At 42.1% G+C, this 16,775-nt stretch overlaps 1 protein-coding gene across 6 annotated transcripts in view; it reads left to right on the top strand.

Moving 5' to 3' along the window:
• The window catches only part of Esrp1 (epithelial splicing regulatory protein 1), a 51,501-nt gene extending 35,008 nt beyond the window's left edge, over positions 1-16,493 (top strand). For 3 of the 6 annotated variants that reach the window (XM_021657621.2, XM_021657622.2, XM_021657620.2), the window contains exons 14-16: positions 4,555-4,705; positions 9,714-9,823; positions 14,911-16,493. In XM_021657621.2, coding sequence (XP_021513296.1) covers positions 4,555-4,705; positions 9,714-9,788 — 226 coding nt within the window. In that variant the 3' untranslated portion in view covers positions 9,789-9,823; positions 14,911-16,493. The remainder of the gene's footprint in view (positions 1-4,554; positions 4,706-9,713; positions 9,824-14,910) is intronic. The other 3 variants (XM_021657624.2, XM_021657623.2, XM_021657625.2) reach the window with 3 other exon arrangements.
• Positions 16,494-16,775: the final 282 nt, after the last annotated feature.

Genomic DNA, 16,775 nt, shown 5'->3' with positions numbered 1-16,775 from the left:
TCACTGATTGCGATTTGGGCTGCCCATGTACTCCTGAGTGTGGGCTGCATGCTGGGGTGAAATTGACGGATTGAGAGCCACGCCCTTAAAGAAAACTAGTCATCCACTGTCTGAACCTCAGGTAGGGGGCAGGTCTCAAGAACCCTGTTCCATGCCAGAATGCTAACAGGCTTGATCTTGTACAGAAACCACAGCGGCTGTGAGCTCAGGAGCGCAGTTGCCCTCGTGGGCCAGAAGGCGCTGTTTGTTCTGTCCTCCCAGGCTCTGGCTCTCAAGCTCACAATGTGATGGTCCCTGAGCCTTGGGAGCAATGTGGATAGCCGTCCTGTTTGTGGCTGCACACCCTACTCTGTCAGTATCTTGCCCATTTGTGAGCTTCTATGTTAAGCTCTGTCCGCTGTATACAGAAGCTTCTCTGATGAGGAAGGATCTTGTGGCTTGAGCTCTTGGTGCTCCTTGCACAGAAGGAGCCATGCTATCATCCCATTGTATCCTGTGGTGAAGTGCTTACTTTTATCCTTCATTTCCCCTTGCACCCATCCTTGATTCAGTCCCCTCCTCCAGGATTTGTCACCCAGTTGCAGTGTTGTCTCTTTGACAGCTTCTTTCATGTGGAAGGAAGCACCTTGAGTTCAGGGTTACCCTGACAGTCTGCTTTGGTCTTAGCCCATTTCATTCTTTCATAGTGCTGTGAGGTATTAATGTTGATGCCTGAAAAATCTGAAACCTCAAAACTTCCTGGCAGTCTGTCCTTACATTAGTAGTTAAAACGTCATCTGAGAACTTTCTGCTTGCGTGCCTCATACTGTCTATATCACTACCAAACTGAGGTAATATAACTACATGGATTGTCTATGAAAGAACATCCCTGTTAAGATAATAGATACACATTCCCTTTTTTGTGCCCAACATAAGTTTAGGTACAAAGCTTGATGATACTGTTTTCTTATCCTTTTATATTTTCAGCTTTCGTATTTAGATAAGTAACTCGATGTGAGTTAGCTCCCTTTATTTAATTTTTAACCTGTTAGTGTGTCTGGTGAGTATAGGGATGTGTGTGTTGGCCAGAGCACAGCTTTCTGTTCCTTTATATGGGCTCTGGGAACTGAGCTATCTTGCTCAGTTTTGAGATCTGCTTTAAGGTATATAAATTTGTGTGTGCCCAGGTGATGGTGGTGCATGCCTTTTAATCCCAGCAAAAGCAGGCTGATCTCTGTGCATTCTAGGCCAGCTTGGTCTACATAATTCTTAATTCCGGGACAGCCAGGGTTACACAGAGAAACCCTGTCTCAAATGAAAAAAAAAAAAAAGTATATGTGTGGATGGTGGGGCAGTCTCGGGTGCTTTCTGTGAGGCAAACTTAGCTCCCCTTCAGGCTTCCAGGACCCACCTGTGTGCACTTCCTATCCCAGCACAACTGAGATGCCTGCACACACTCCCTCATCCAGCTCTCTACAGGGTTGTGGTTATTTACCTCAGGTTCTCAGGCTTGGAGGGCAGGCACCTTAGCTCTTGAGCCACCTTTCTTGCTTTGGTTTTTAGTTGCGGTACCGGCTATCATACAGACGTTCTCATGGGAGTTCAGCAAAGTCTCTACCACTGAGCTACATTGCAGCTATAAAGCCTGTAGTCTCAACACTCAGAAGGTTGAGGATTGCTTGTCTGGGGTCATCCTCAGCTATTTACTACAATTGATCTATGGAGATAATATGGATTTTCCTGGGTGAACTTTTTAGCCAATTGCAATTTGCATGGTGCCTTTGTGAATCAAGTTGATGAAGGAGACTTTTTAAAAATTTTTGTGTGAGTACAGACATGCCCATGTCACATTACATGTCTGGAGGTTAGTGAAAGAAAGCCTTTGGGAGGTAGTCTCACCTTCTGCTTTGTTGGAACAAGATGTCTTCTCTAATGCTGAGCATTGTGCTCCACTCCTTATCTCACCATTTCAGTGCTCAGATTGCCGACGTCCACCACTGCATTCAGGTTTTCATGTGTGTTCCAGAAATTGGACAGGTCAGCAGGCTTACACACACAGCAAGTGCTTTAATCAGCATCTCCCTGAATCAGCAAAAGGAGACTCTTAACCAAGTTCAATCTTTTACTGAAGCCTGGTTCTTTGAGGCATCATCTCTCGTAGTCCAGGGTGGCCTAGAACTCACTGTGTAGCTGAGGGTAAGTTTGTACTCTTGCCTTCATTCAACTCATAAGTGCTAGGATTACACACCCACTTGAATTATAAACTTTATAAATATACAGTGTACAACTTTTTTTTTTTTAGAAAAGTTCCTTTGATGTTACTGTTAATAGAATTGTTTTTAATTTTCTTATTTGTTGTCGTGTAGAAAAGCAGTTGAAGATTGTGTTCTTTAAGAGCATTCCAACTTAGCTGGGTGGTGGTGCCATAGGCCTTTAAATCCCAGCATTTGGGAGGCAGAGGAAGGTAGATCTGAGTTTGAGACCAGCCTAGTCTACAGAGAGTTCCAGGACAGACATGGCTACACAGAGAAACCCTATCTTATAAAACAAAACAAGTGGGCTGGAGAGATGGCTCAGCAGATAAACGCACCATCTGCTCTTTCAGAGGTCCTGAGTTCAATTCTCAGCAACCACATAGTGGCTCACAACCACCTATACTGGAATCTGATGCCCTCTTCTGGCGTGCAGGTGTACATGCAGATAGAGCTCTCACACATAAAATTAAAAAAAAAAAAAAACTGTGAAATCAATGTGGTTCTCTGGTTTGACAAAGTTCCAGCTGGTATGTGTTTGGTAGGAAATTATTTAACTTTAAAGTCTCTCTCACTTCTGCTGAAATTCGGAGGTGTTGGCTTGAAGGGTGTCCAGAGTGCTAAATTCAGTTCAGCACACACCCTGTTTCTAGTTTGGTTGCACAAGTCTCTTGTTCTCTTTTTAAAGATGTATTTATTTATGTGTATGGGTATTTTATCTGCATGTACATCTGCAGATAAAATCATAAAACCAGCAGAGGGCATCATAATTCATGGGAATACAGTTACAGACAGTTGTGAATTGCCATGTGGGTGCTGAGAATTGAACTCCGGTAGCTCTGGAAGAGCAGCAGTGCTCTTAGTGGTGGAGCCATCTCTCCGCGATCTTCATTTGAATCTATCGCTTGCATTGCTTTAAAATCTGTTGGCACAGTAACGTACCATTTGGCGTTCTTAACATTTTGATTTGAGGGGCTAGCAAGCAGGCTCTTACCAGAGAAGTGAAAGATTCCCCCCAGGTGTTTCAAAGTTGTCACAATTGAGAACTGCTGACTTAGAGACTGGAAGGGTTGGTGCTGTTTTCATGCTTCTGTTGTTTAATAAATGATACAATGACAAAGTAAACTAATGTCATAGAATCTTGTGAATGATTGGACGTGTTAAATCATACTCTGAAGAACACTGCTGTGAAACTGAAGGTGGTGAACATCCCCATTTAATCAAGGAAAGGTCACTGGTCTAACATAGTCTGGGCTACAGGCACATCTGATAACCTGCCTGTTACACTTGCGTTGCGTGAACACTCTGAAATGATACAGTAACCTCTGAGAAGATGACTAGAAGTTCATAAGCTAACATTGGAATCAGTATTTGCTTCTTAAATTTATGACTGGGTTACAAAACGTTCAATACACGTTTTAAATTGCGTGAATACTCTGAAATGATACAGTAACCTCTATGAGAAGATGACTAGAAGTTCATAATCTAACATTGGAATCAGTATTTGCTTCTTAAATTTATGACTGGGTTACAAAACGTTCAATACACGTTTTAAATTGTAATTATCTGGCTGTCAGTTATGGAGAATTGATTGGGTGGGGAATCTTATAAAGCTGACTGAAGAGCTAATTCATGAGACTACTGTTGAGGTCACTAGAGGTACCACACAAGTCAGGTACTCATGGGTCCTAGGCCTCTGGAGGAAATTGCTGCAGATGACGCCCAGAGGCTTCAGTCTTCAGTCTTCCCCTCATGTTAACGGTGATCAGTTCAGCTTCTGTTTCCCTCCTCTTCCAGCTTCCGTTTTTAGAGTCCTGTCGGCAGGAATCGCCCTGTGCCCTGCTCTGCTGTGTGGCTCTTGTGCTTCGTTACTCCTTTGTGCACGTGGGGAGAGCTGTGGCTTCTCGGGAGCATTCACTTGGACACTTTAAGTCTTTGGTTCCTGCTAGTCCTTTATAGACACACCTCTCTTCATGCCTTACCATTCCTGAAAACTGGCTCACTAACCATCAGTGGTCTGGGCTTTGGAAGTGGCTGAATGACTTAGAAGGCTTAGTTCTTCCTTTCTATCCCTTTGAGAACCTTAGAGATTTCGGGAAAATCCTGCATCTAACTCCGCGATAACCCCCCTACGCCTCCACTTGGCTGCTGTGAAAATGTGAGACAGAACCTCTGTGGCATTCTTCCCTGTCTCAGGAAAGGTAGCTCAGCGAAGCATAAGAAACACCACCTTCAAAAAGTCAGTTTCTTAAGTGATATATGTTAGAGAAAATTTTCAACATTTTGTGTTCCTGTTGGTTCACTGTGCTTTCTCTTCCTTTAGCCCACCAGGTTCGCCTAATAGTCTTGGCTACTTCCCTACAGCTGCTAATCTTAGCAGTGTCCCGCCCCAGCCCGGCACGGTGGTCAGAATGCAGGGCTTGGCCTACAATACTGGAGTTAAGGAAATTCTTAACTTCTTCCAAGGTTACCAGGTCAGTAGCTTGAAGAAGAAAAATCCTCAGTGCCCTTATTATTAAAGTTGGTTTGCATAAAGAATGCAGCTAGGAAAGAAACCGATTCTCATTTGTGCCCGTGCTAATGGATTTGCTTGTTGGAGTACATAGATCGGATCTCAGTGTTGAGGATCTAACTCCAGGTTCATCCTCTTGACAAGATTAGGGCTTATCTTTGCTCTCACAATTCTTGCTGCATAACCTCTTTCCCTGTATCTTTTGCTGCCATTTTAAAGCCTGTTTGCTTTGGGAAAGTTCAACAGGGCAGGCAGCTTTACAGGTGCTTGCATGAAGAACAGGATTGACTAAGAAGGTGCCTTCTGTGGAATCACCTGTTTGATCCCTTGACTTAAAAAATAAGATGGGCATAGTGGTGCATGCCTTTAATTACAGGAAAAATCAGGCAAACCTCTGTGAGTTCAAGATCAGCCTAGTCTACATAGTTCCAGGCCAGGCAGGGCCACAAAGTGGGACACTGTCAGTAGACAACTAGGCTCGCCTGCTAATAGTCACGCTTCCGGCTCTTGTAGAGGGCACTGGTGGGCTTCCCAGAACCCACATAGCTGGCTCACAGCTCCGAAGATGGGATGCCCTCTTCTGGCCTCAGGAAATCAGGCATGCACATGTGCACATAATATACACGCATCCAGGCAAAATATTCATACACATAAAATAAATGTTTTTGTCCTGTTTGTTTTTTTGAGACTGGGTCTTACTGTGTGGCTTTGGCTATCCTGGAACTCACTGCATGGAGCACAGTGCCTGTGCAGCCGAGTGCTGGGATAAAGACATGTACTGTCACCACGCCCATCTTTTTTTTAGAAGGCTCTTACCTGGCAGGCGGTGGTGGCGCATGGTGCACACTTTTACTTCCAGCACTAGGGAGATAGAGGTAGGTAGATCTCTGAGTTCAAGGCCAGTCTGCTCTACAGAGCATGCTTCAGGATGGCCTAGGGCTCCACAGAGAAAGCCTGTCTTGAAACAACAAAACAAAACAACACCCAAATTCTGTGACCTGAATTTGATCCCTGGGACACTCACATTTGTCCTCTGACTTCACACAGGACACAGCCTATGCACCCCTACCCCCAGCACATGCACGTGTCAGCATACATACACACAAATAAGTAAAGGTGATTTAAAATGTTTAATAAAGGAGTGGTAAAGATATGGCTTAGTGGCAGATGGCCTCTAATCTCCAGGACAGCAAATAAGAGTAAATAAAAAAATAGAAACATTGACGCATGGAGTTTCAGGTTGAGTATTTAAAAATCAGAAAGTGTCTTCTAATTGCACCTAGGAAAAATGAAAAGCCTCTGCCTAACCTTGGAAAAAGTAAATAAAGCAGACAGGCACCCCAAGCAACAGCATTTTTTGGTGGACGTGGACTGGAGTGTGATGTTGGCTCCATGAAGTAGCCTGATTTTGCTGCAGTTACCTTTGTTCTCATCCTTTTTTTTTTTCTTTCTGCCTGTGTCCATCACTGTCTTCTGACTTTAATAAGCTTTTTTTTGCTAACAGGTTTCTTAACGGTCATATCCGTTTCTTTCCAGTTCATCTGAGCAAAGCCTGTTTCTTCTTAACTTAAAGTCAAGTTTCTTCTTTCAGCAAAGTCTAAAAGCAAGTAGCTTGTAGTCCTACTGGTCTATGAGCAAAAGCTGTCCTCGTTCCTCCTAGAGCTGAAAGTAGCTTGAGTCTTCAGAATAGTAAATCCCTGTGGATGTGCTGCGTGGCATTTGAGAGCAAAGGAAAGCAGTGTCTGCAACGGCCCTTCCATTATCAGAATGCACTGTCCATGATTCAGGGGTGGTGTGATCTCACCTAGAACCATGTCTCATTCCATAGTTTCCTGGCCACCACCCTAGCCATCATTGTCTTAAGGAATTTCAAAAAAAAAAAAAAATGTTTTTTATCAGTGAGGAGTAAGTTCACTTTTTATTTCTTCCTGGCTTACCATGCTCTTATGAAGACTCAGTGTTCTTGATGGGTCAGTAGCTTTGGTTCTCTTTTCCAGATGATTGCTCAGCCACAGGAGGACTGGAAAAGTCTTAAAAGGCTGCCTTACAGACCTCCTTTACTCTGACTAAATTACACGGTTTTTACTGGAAGTGGATTGAAAAGGTTATTCAAGTCTTTTAGAGAAAATACTTTGACTTTTGTATTTCCGTTGTAGAGATTCTGAGGAATTTTCAAGATTGACAGTTAGCTGGGCTTAAAGATTTAGCCTGGTTTGACCAGTTTCTTTTACTTTGTACTGAATAAAATTTAGCAGTCTTACATGTACATTAATAATGAGATTAAACAAGCCAGGCAATGGTAGGCAGATTGCTGTGATTTCATGGCCAGCCTGGTCTACAAAGCAAGTCCAGGACAGACAGGGCTCCAAAGAGAAACCCTGTCTCAAAAAACCAAAAAATAAAATAAAATAAAATAAAATAATGAGAGTAAGTGAAATTAATTGAGTGGAGAAAGGTACCGTGTTTGGTAATTTGGGTACTTACTTTCCCTCAAACACATAACCAGGATCACTTCTAGATTTATGATGAAAATTCCAACACAGGACTGACAGCATGGCTCAGAGGGTAATGGTGCCTGCAGTCAACCTCGGCTACCTGAGCCCACGTGGTAGTTGGAAAGAGAGAACCAACTCCTGAAAGTTGCCCTCTGATCTCCACATATGTGCTTAAGTATGCCTGTGGCCAGGCACATACACATACGAAATAGTTAAATGTAATAAAAAGTGGGCAAGATAGAAAATTTAAAAATTTTGACCTGCTTCAAAAATGAGATAAAATCGTAAAATTTATAGCAAATAGTCTCTTGTGGTTCCTAGAGTTGTTCAAGGTTAGAGTTCTCCCTGTTATCATCGGAAGCACAATGGTGGTACATAATTTCTTCTCTAGATATTTAGCTTTGATTTTGGAAGTGTTTGGAATTTATTTTTCTTATTTGTAAAATTATTTTGAGACACACTCTTATATAGTTTGGCCAATGTTTGGAGCACTGTGTAGATCAGGCTAGCCTTCAGCTTGCCACAGTCCTCCTGGCTCTCCTTCCAAGTGCTGAGCTTGCAGGCGTGTGCTGTCCACTGGCAGGGATTTAGACTTCATAAACGGCACCAGTGAATCACAATTACATTGTGGCCTCAGCCATCCAGACCTGTAGTTCCAGCATCTGCCTTCAGTAATTCAAGCTGTGAGACATGCATTCAACCCTTTATACCCAACCCACTTCTCATTCTTAGATTAAACCTAGATTTTTCTACTGTCAAAAGTTTATGCTGCCTTATTTGTTGTTTGCTCTTCTACTATTCGGGTAACAGCTGGTAATTATGGGGTCTAGAGTCCTTAGGTTGGGCTTTGTTACAGGTGGTAAAATCTTAAGATGACTCTTAAAAATTGTTCCCTTGAGCACAAACTGATTAACTCCTCTCCTGCTTCTGTCAAAATTTTAAGTCTATATCCTTGGCTTGGAACTTACTTTGTAGACCAGGATGGCCTGTTCACAGAGATCCACCTCCCTCTGTCTTCCAAGTACTGAGACTAAAAACAAGTCTCCATGCCCAGACACCCTCTCTCCAGCCCCAGTTTGTTTCTTTCTTATTTTCTTTTTCAAGACTGATTTTCTCTGTGTAGCCTTGGCTGGCCTAGAACTTGCTCTGTAGACCAGGATGGCCTCAAACTCACAACAATCCTCTTACCTCTGTGTCCTGAGTACTGGGGTTAAAAGTGTGCTACCACCGCCCAGCTACTCCTGTTAATCTTAATGATTTGTAATTTTATTTCTGGTTCTTTTTGATTAATTTTATATGATTATGATTACATTGATAACTTAAATATTCAGGAAGTAATTGGTTGATTTTTTTTTTCCCAGTGGTGCCCAAATTTATCTTTTAAACAAATATAAAACTTAGTGTCATAAGAGGCAGGGGCAGCTCCACTGGCGGAGACTAGCATGCATGAAGCATCAACAGTTGGTAAAACCAGCGTGCTGGTACACATCCGTAATCCCAGCACTTGGAAGTAGAGGCAGGAGGATCAGAAGTTCAGGGTCACCCTTATCCGCATGGGTGGAATCTAGTCTATAATATGGAGCAAACCCTGTCAGGCATGAAGAGAGGGAGGGAAAAGAGAATGTGCTGTGGCAAAGATCATAATTTCTGAAGGGTAATCACTTTGAAAGTATTTGGCAGTAAAAGGATCATTTTGGCCAGTAAATGAAGGCACTGGTATTTTGGGTGGTGAATTGCCTATCCTGCTGGCTCTTGGGAGTCCTCACCTTTAATACTTTTCATTTGCTCTTTTCACTAGCTGTTACTTTCAGTGGCTTTGAGTTTTAAATAAATACTGGGGTTTTCTCCTCAACATTGTGACTCTGTGTCTTTCAGTGACTCGTACAAAAATTTTTATTTAGTACCCAACTGAGAGAATTTATTTCAGATCTGAAACCATTTAAAATTCATTGGGTTTAGAGATTTAATGTGTAATGCCTGACAAAGTAATGTAATTGATGCTCAAATAGATAATATCCTGTCATACCTGAAGTTTACTTTCAAGAGATCAGATTCTGGGCGGGAGAGATGGCTCAATAGATAAGACCACTGACTACTCTTCCAGGGGTCTTGAGTTCAATTCCCAGCACCCACATGATGGCTTACAACCATCTGTAGGATCTGATGACCTGATCTTCTGGTCTGCAGGTGTACATACAGACAAAACACTTAAAAAGAGGTCAGATTTGATACTTAATTATGGTCTGCTGGTTTTGTTTCAGTTTTAATCCATAAATTCAATGCAACGTTCCTCCTAGAAGAGATTTTGATAAGTAATACATGAAGTATTGAGAAGAAATTAGTGTGTGGGGTTTGTAACACTGTCATTTCCTAGGACCTAAATGTCATACTTTTATTGATATGCTTAGTGAAAATAACATCCGTAGTGACAGGCTGTCCATCTTTTGATCCTGTTTGTTTTAACTTGCATTTTAGTATGCAACCGAGGATGGACTTGTACACACAAATGACCAGGCCAGGACTCTACCCAAAGAATGGGTTTGTATTTAAGGGCCCCAGCAGTTAGATCGGCCTCAGAGAAGAAGGTAAGGACCTATCATGTAAGCTCAATCAGAGAGGCACAAATAGAGAAGCCAAGAATCTGAAGTTCCTTTAGGAGGCAGATGAGGGGGCTTCCCCTTTCCTTGCTGTGAAGCATGTCAGAATACCTTGAAGGAGTGTGGAGGGCCATGAAGCAGGTAATCCAAGAGCACAGTAGCAGTGTACTGTGGATGAAGGGGAGTCTATACTTCTGTGGAGTGTCTTCCTGCATACTTGTTTCCTTCTCCGTTGTTCCTTTTGTTGTTCTTCCTCCTTGTTTTTGTTCTTCCTCTTCCTCCTTCCATTTTTTTTTCTTTTTCTTCTTTCTACTCTATTTTGTTTTTAAACTTAAGATGGCTCACTTGCTACTTAGTCTGATAATTAGCCTAAGTTTAATCCACAAATTCCACTTCCATGTAGAATTTTCACATGGAAATTGAGAACTGATTCCAAAGGTTGCCTCTTGACTTCTGCATGTGCACTATACACAAAACAAATTCTGTAGAAACGAAAAAGTCACCATTCTAGCAGAATTTATATGCTTTCTGAGCATGCCGCTCAGCCGGGTGTGGTTATATGCTCCTCCCGCTTCCTACCAGGAACGTCACTTTGAGACCAGCCTGGACCTCAGGTTTGAGGAGATCACATGTGTACAGTCCCCTGGTCATTATATGGCATCTAGGGCTTGCAATGCCATGTGGCATTCCTGGGTAAATCACATTAACCTCTTGGTTGAAGTTTCCCATTCTAGCTTTCTTCACTGGGAGACCATTACTGTTTATTTCTGGTGCTGTTTGGAAGAGAATCCCTCTCTGGCCCACATTTCAGGAAAATGTTTTCCTGGTGTGTGACTGGGAATTGCTTCCCTTGTTGCCCAGCCATATTTCTTTTCCAGTATCGGTTCTTGCATATTTATTTTCTACTTTGGGATAGTCCAGGATTACCCTTTGTGCTGCTCAGGATGTTTTACCTCTGGGGTTTAGGGGCTCATTCTGCTCAGGTTGTCCCTTCAGTATGCTTCCATCCATTTAAGATTTTCTCTTTAGAATGTAACTGATTTACGCTCTTGCCTTCTTGGTCTCTCATCTACCTTGGATCTTAAGCTCCTTGAGCTCTGTTTCCATTTGCCTTTTGTCATTGTGCTGCCGTCTCTAAACAAGAAGAATCTGTGTGTGTGTCTGTGGGTATTTTGCCTGCATGTATGTCTGTACCATACTCAATAGCTAATGCCCCTCAGAGGCCAGAAGAGGGCATTCTTTGTGATAACTGTCTGTACTCCCAACATGGGAGAGACTGAAACAGGCACTGCAGAGAATTTAAGGCTAGAATGTACTATGTGAATTCCAGTCCGCCTTATGCTGCAGGGTATTTAAACAAGCAACTCACCAGAACCTTAGGCTTCTGGGTGTTTTTGTTTGGTTTTTGTTTTGTTTGTTTTGTTTTTGTCTTATTGAGACAGGGTCTTGTTATATAACCCAGGCTAATGTTTCGTACCTGGTGAAAAACAATTGTATATAAATTTTTTTGTGTGTTGGTACACATTCATAATTCTAGTACTTTGAGTCAGAGGCAGGAGGATTTTCATGAGTTCCAGACCAACCAAGACCACACAAGAAGAACCTTATCTCAACAGCTATGCAAAACCCCAAATAACAAGTGGTCGAGATGATTCACATCTATAATCTGAGATCTTGGAAGAGTACAAAGCTCAAAGCTCACCTGGCTACTTAGTGAGTTACTAGGCAGCCTCAGGCTGGTCTGCAGCATGAGACCTTCCCTGTCTCCCAAAAGAAAAGGAAAAAAAGTTACCTGTGTACATAATACCTTAATGATAGTGTCTGACAAAATAAAACATTGTTTTAACATACATCTTACCAACAAGGAAAGATAGATTTGTGAATGTTTGCATTTACAACTTTAAAAATTATCTTTAGGGCTGGAGAGATGGCTCAGAGGTTAAGGGCACTGGCTGTTCTTCCTAAAGGTCCTGAGTTCAATTCCCAGCAACCACATGGTGGCTCACAACCATCTGTAGTGAGAGCAGGTGCCCTCTTCTGGCCTGCAGGCAGAATGCTGTATAAATAATAAATAAAAAATCTCTAAAAAAATTAATCTTCAGATCATACTATTTGCTTTAATGTTGCTTTACCAAAAAGAAAAAAAAAAGACTTTTTTTCTGTACCCTTCTGAGGTTCTTTTTTTCCTGCTGTTAAAGACACTGCAGCTTCCTCTAAATACTGAAATGCCACTCACATCTCTGAGATTAAGAATCAGGTGTAAGGAAGCTAAACATTGAACGTCCTTTTAATAACAATTCTGGCTCTTCTGTACACCAGCTTACAATGGGCATATACTTGTAGGTGCCCTAAGGTGATTTTGAGTATCATATGAGCTGGGAATCAGAAGGTGGAATTGAGTGACTGACTACTGACAGGCCCAGGTTTGACTGACTTGGAAGGTCTGGGGCCTTGTTTCAGCCATGTACACGTAATGAAATGCCCACCAACAACTTTCAGGTCAGAAGTAAACCAGGAATTGGGTCTTATTGGTGTGGTTCGAGGCTCTCTTCACCTTTCAGGATTATGCCAGACATTCATTGGCTACCTAAATTGTTCTTGCAGCTGGTGGTAAATTGTCCCGCCATGGTACTAGCACTTGGAGAGCCGAAGTTCTTTAAGGAAAACTAGCGTGTGTTGTTGCTCAAGAAAAGTTTGTAGGAAGTTTTGTGACCATGGTGCATAACTGATAGATTTCTTTATCTGCGTTTGTGTGCTTGTGTGTCCAAAGAGAAGCTTTTCCATACATGCATAGTGTTTTAAGCCGAGTACCAACTTGTCTTTTTTAAACCACATTTTAAATATGAATGCTAACAAACTGGTATGGGGGGGGAAGGGTTGGGAGGTTTTGTTTTGTTGTTGTTTTGTTTGAATACTTGGTTTTTAATTTGTGCCAATTGTAGGGTTTGTTATTTAGCCTTGACAATTTTTCAAACTGGCCACATGAAATGAGATTTGGGCCATTTTCATTTGTGTCTTTTGTCTGTTTTTCATTTACCTGTGAAAGCGTGCACAATGCCAACAGTTTTTATTTCAATTTTTGAGTACTTTGGTTTTTTTATTCTGTATGCCAAGTAAATAAGACACCATAGGGGGAAGCTGTGTGTGTAAAGATTTAAGCCTTGGTCTGTCTGCTCCAACCAGCCCTTGAGATCTGACTGAGACCTCGTGTACCAAAATCCGCAAATGGTTCAGACCTTCATAGACAGCTATGCAGCATTTGCTTATAGCCCACATTTATCCTCCGAGTTATTTCTAGACTACTTATAATACAATGCAAAATGAATGTTGACGCACAGTGTTGCTATGTTTCCTGGCTGGACTGATACTAGCCCAGACTGGCCTTGAACTTGGGGGCAGTCCTCCTGCCTCAGCTTCCTGAGTGCTGAGATTACAGATGTGCACCATCCCACCTGGCCTGGTTGCTGCTTTTGCCACTGTTTGCTTGTTTGGCGAACAGTGACTAGATAAGCTGGAGAGGTGGCACTTGCTGACAGGCTGAGTTTGGTTCACAGCAGCTGTATCACAACCACCTGTAACTTCAGCTCCGGGAGATTGTCTGGCCTCCTCAGTCCCTCCGTTCACATGCACATCTTCCTACATACATGAATACACGTAATTAAAAATAATAAGAATACAATGTTTGTAAAGAAGAGGGGAAGCTGGGCATGGTGGTGCGTGCCTTTTAATCCCAGTACTCAGAAGGCATATACAGGCTGATCTCTGAGTTCAAGGGCAACCTGGTCTACAAAGTGAGTTTCAGGACAGCCAGGGCTACACAGGGAAACCTTGTCTCAAAAACAAAAACAAAAAAGAGAAAAGAGCCTACACGTGCTTCGGGACTGATACTTTTCCTTTCTGAATGTTCATCAGCTGTTTGGACTTACCCATCTGGATCCATGAGTATGGATTGCTTCCTATGCCAGCTTAACCACCATCTGTTTCACTTTTCCCATCTTCAGGGTGGCCATAAGGACTGGGGTTGTGCTCAGTAGCACTTACCTAGTGTGTGAGAAGTTCTGGGTTTGGTCTCTAGTACCAGAATAATCAGTCAATCAAATGGAGGCAGCATTTTGATGCTACATCCTACACCTAAAAGCTAAAGCAGTGGTTCTCAACCTTCCTAATGCTGTGACATTCCTTTCTTGTGTTGTGGTGACCCCCAACCATAAAATAATTTTTTCTGCTACTTCATAACCATAATTCTGCTACTGTAATGAAAATTAATATATTTTTTTGGAGATACAGGTTTGCCAAAGGGGTTGAGACCTACAGGGTGTGTGAGAATGGACCAGTTGACCTGAAATGCTGAGTAGTCAGGGACATCGAGTCCCTGTTTGCCATTGGTCATGCCTTGATGCTGCTTATTGACTTTAATGTTTTTGTTAGAAAGCATTTGAAATTTATACTAGGATTACAGGATTTTTTTTTGTCTTGCTACTACTTTAATTTTTTTCAAGATTTATTTTTAAAGATTTTAATTGTGTGTGTGTGTGTGTGTGTGTGTGTGCACGCGCGTGCCATGACTATATGGCTGTCCATAGAGGCCAACAGAGGATATCAGAATCTCGGAGCTAAAGTTGTGAGTGCTGAGAGCCAAACCCCAGTCCTCTGGAAGAGCAGCAAGCGCTCCTAAGCCTTTTCTCCTTTCATACCTGTGTTTTTGTTTTGTTTGTTTGTTTAGTTTTGTTTGAGGCAAGGTCTCTCTGTCACAGAAATTCACCTCCTACCTCCCTATTGCTGGGATTAAAGGTGTGTGCCTCTGTGCTTAGCATTCCAGCTCTGTGTAAAGCCTGTAGTACTGAATTGAATGTCTAGTGCTAGAATATTACAATACTGGAGCTATACAGAAGAGTGGGTAAAATTGGAACCCAGTTGCATTTGGCAGGTACAGTGTTACATGTTGAACATATTGAGTCTATTAAACTCTCAGAGCATTGCCTATGAAACAGAAACTGGGACTGTCTGAAAGATGTCAGTCTCCTCAAAGCTTAAATTTAGAGGTTATAATACTGTCCTTTTTTTTCCCCCTTCAGTGTTTGAAAGACGCATGGTGATCCTGAAGCTAGCAGACAAGAAGACTCCTGGCAATTTCAGGGGATGTTTGTCTACACTCAGGCTGCAGTATTTTCAGCCAACATGATTGGACAGTAGGCCTGGGCCTTATCTTTTGGTGGAGTGAAAAAGTTGAGCCAGGGAAGGCCAAATCTTAATGGCAAGCAGCATGCACATACATGGCTCCTTGCTGAGTGCAAATAGGATTTTAAAATGTGAATTTGAAGTCAAATGTCTCACTTCTGACTAAAGTGGCATCAGTTGTTTCCTAAGTTTAAATCTCAGAGTAAAAATATTCCCCTGGCATCCACCATCCACCATTAATTGCTCTGGAAGCTTCATTGTGTATTCTCACACTATCTCCCTGTTTTCTGTAAAATAAACCCTCTTGCTAAGTAATTTAAGTGTAAGTTCTTAGAATACTTAAATTCCAAACTACGGAAAGGAGTAGAATAAAACTACTATTTTCCCAAATGTTGGTTTTCTTCAATAGGCCATCATGGTGCCTTATAGGTAAAAACAAAGACTTTTTAAACACCTCAGGCAGACTGGGCCTGTAGCTCAGTGATAGAGCCCTGAGTTCCAGTCCCAGCACCCCTGTCTCACCTTCACATACTCACCCGGATTTCCCTTCCACACACTTGCCTAGTTAAAGGGCTTGGATGGTTTCCCCAACAGGTACCGGTTGTAAATAAGAATGAAGTAGGGGCCAAAATTTGAAACCAAAAATGAAGCAGCTACATATAGTTAGTAATTTCTAGTTTGAACTGTAACTGAATTGAATGTTCGACTTTGTATGTATTATTTTATATTGTGCTTTCTTCATTGTTGATGGTTTGGACTTTAATAAGAGAAATTCCATAGTTTTTAATGTCACAGAAATAAGACTATTTGAACAGTGTATTCTGGAAACAATATACTAACCAAAGTAAATGCTTGTATATATTAAGCTAGCCCTTTTCCCTAATGCCTCGACTGTCAAGTAATTACAGCCTTTAAAAGCGTTGGACTGTAGTTGGCATGCTGGGCTGAGGTTAACACCACTGCAGTTAGAGCTGACCGTGCTTGGTGCTCAGTGCACTGTGCTCAGCTGCGCTCAGGCTCCAGAAATGCAGTATCAGGCCCTAGCTGGTACTGCCGCCTGTGTAACTCAAGGGGAAAGTGGCTTGATTGGATGCACAAGTTTCTTTGTTACTCATCCTTTGCTTGGATGCAATGCCATACGGATTTTGTGGCTGCTATTTTTAGTTACGTTGCATTAATGCCTTGACGGGGGAGTCAAACCTTACCTTCTTACTTGACCAACATAAGCCCTTTAACTGCAGTGGGAAGAAAGAATTAAAAAACAAACAAAAAAAAATCCATTTTGTGTGAAAACTGATGAGATCTGGCACTTGAGATAAACAAGAAAAAAAGTTCATACTTGATGCCATAAGCTGCGTCTGCCCGAAGCTCCATAGGACTTCGATGGGCAGCGATGCTTCCTACGGTACTACTGCTTTTTTTTTTTTTTTTTTTTGTAGAATTGTTACATTGATAATAAAACTTGCCTGCTTAATTTCAATGTTTGTCTTCTTGCTTTTGAGATGGTATGTGGTGATGGTGGCAGGAGGTGGGGAAGTTGCCTGGTCTGTAGGTTGCAGTTTGCCATAGTCAAAGAAGTTTTCACTAAATTTGGCTCTCAAGTTTTGAAAGTTCTAATAGCTGTGACATGCTTGATCCTTACATGTTTTTTTCTTGTTGCCAGGGTGGGGGAGGGCCTGTACAGATGCGTGTATGTGCGCACACACATACATGGTTAGTTGATCTCTCCTCTCTACTTGACACCGACATGTGGACATGACTA

This window comes from Meriones unguiculatus, chromosome 6 (genome assembly GCF_030254825.1).
Source record: "Meriones unguiculatus strain TT.TT164.6M chromosome 6, Bangor_MerUng_6.1, whole genome shotgun sequence".
Classification (NCBI taxonomy): domain Eukaryota; kingdom Metazoa; phylum Chordata; class Mammalia; order Rodentia; family Muridae; genus Meriones; species Meriones unguiculatus.
This window is presented reverse-complemented; position numbering and strand designations above follow the sequence as displayed.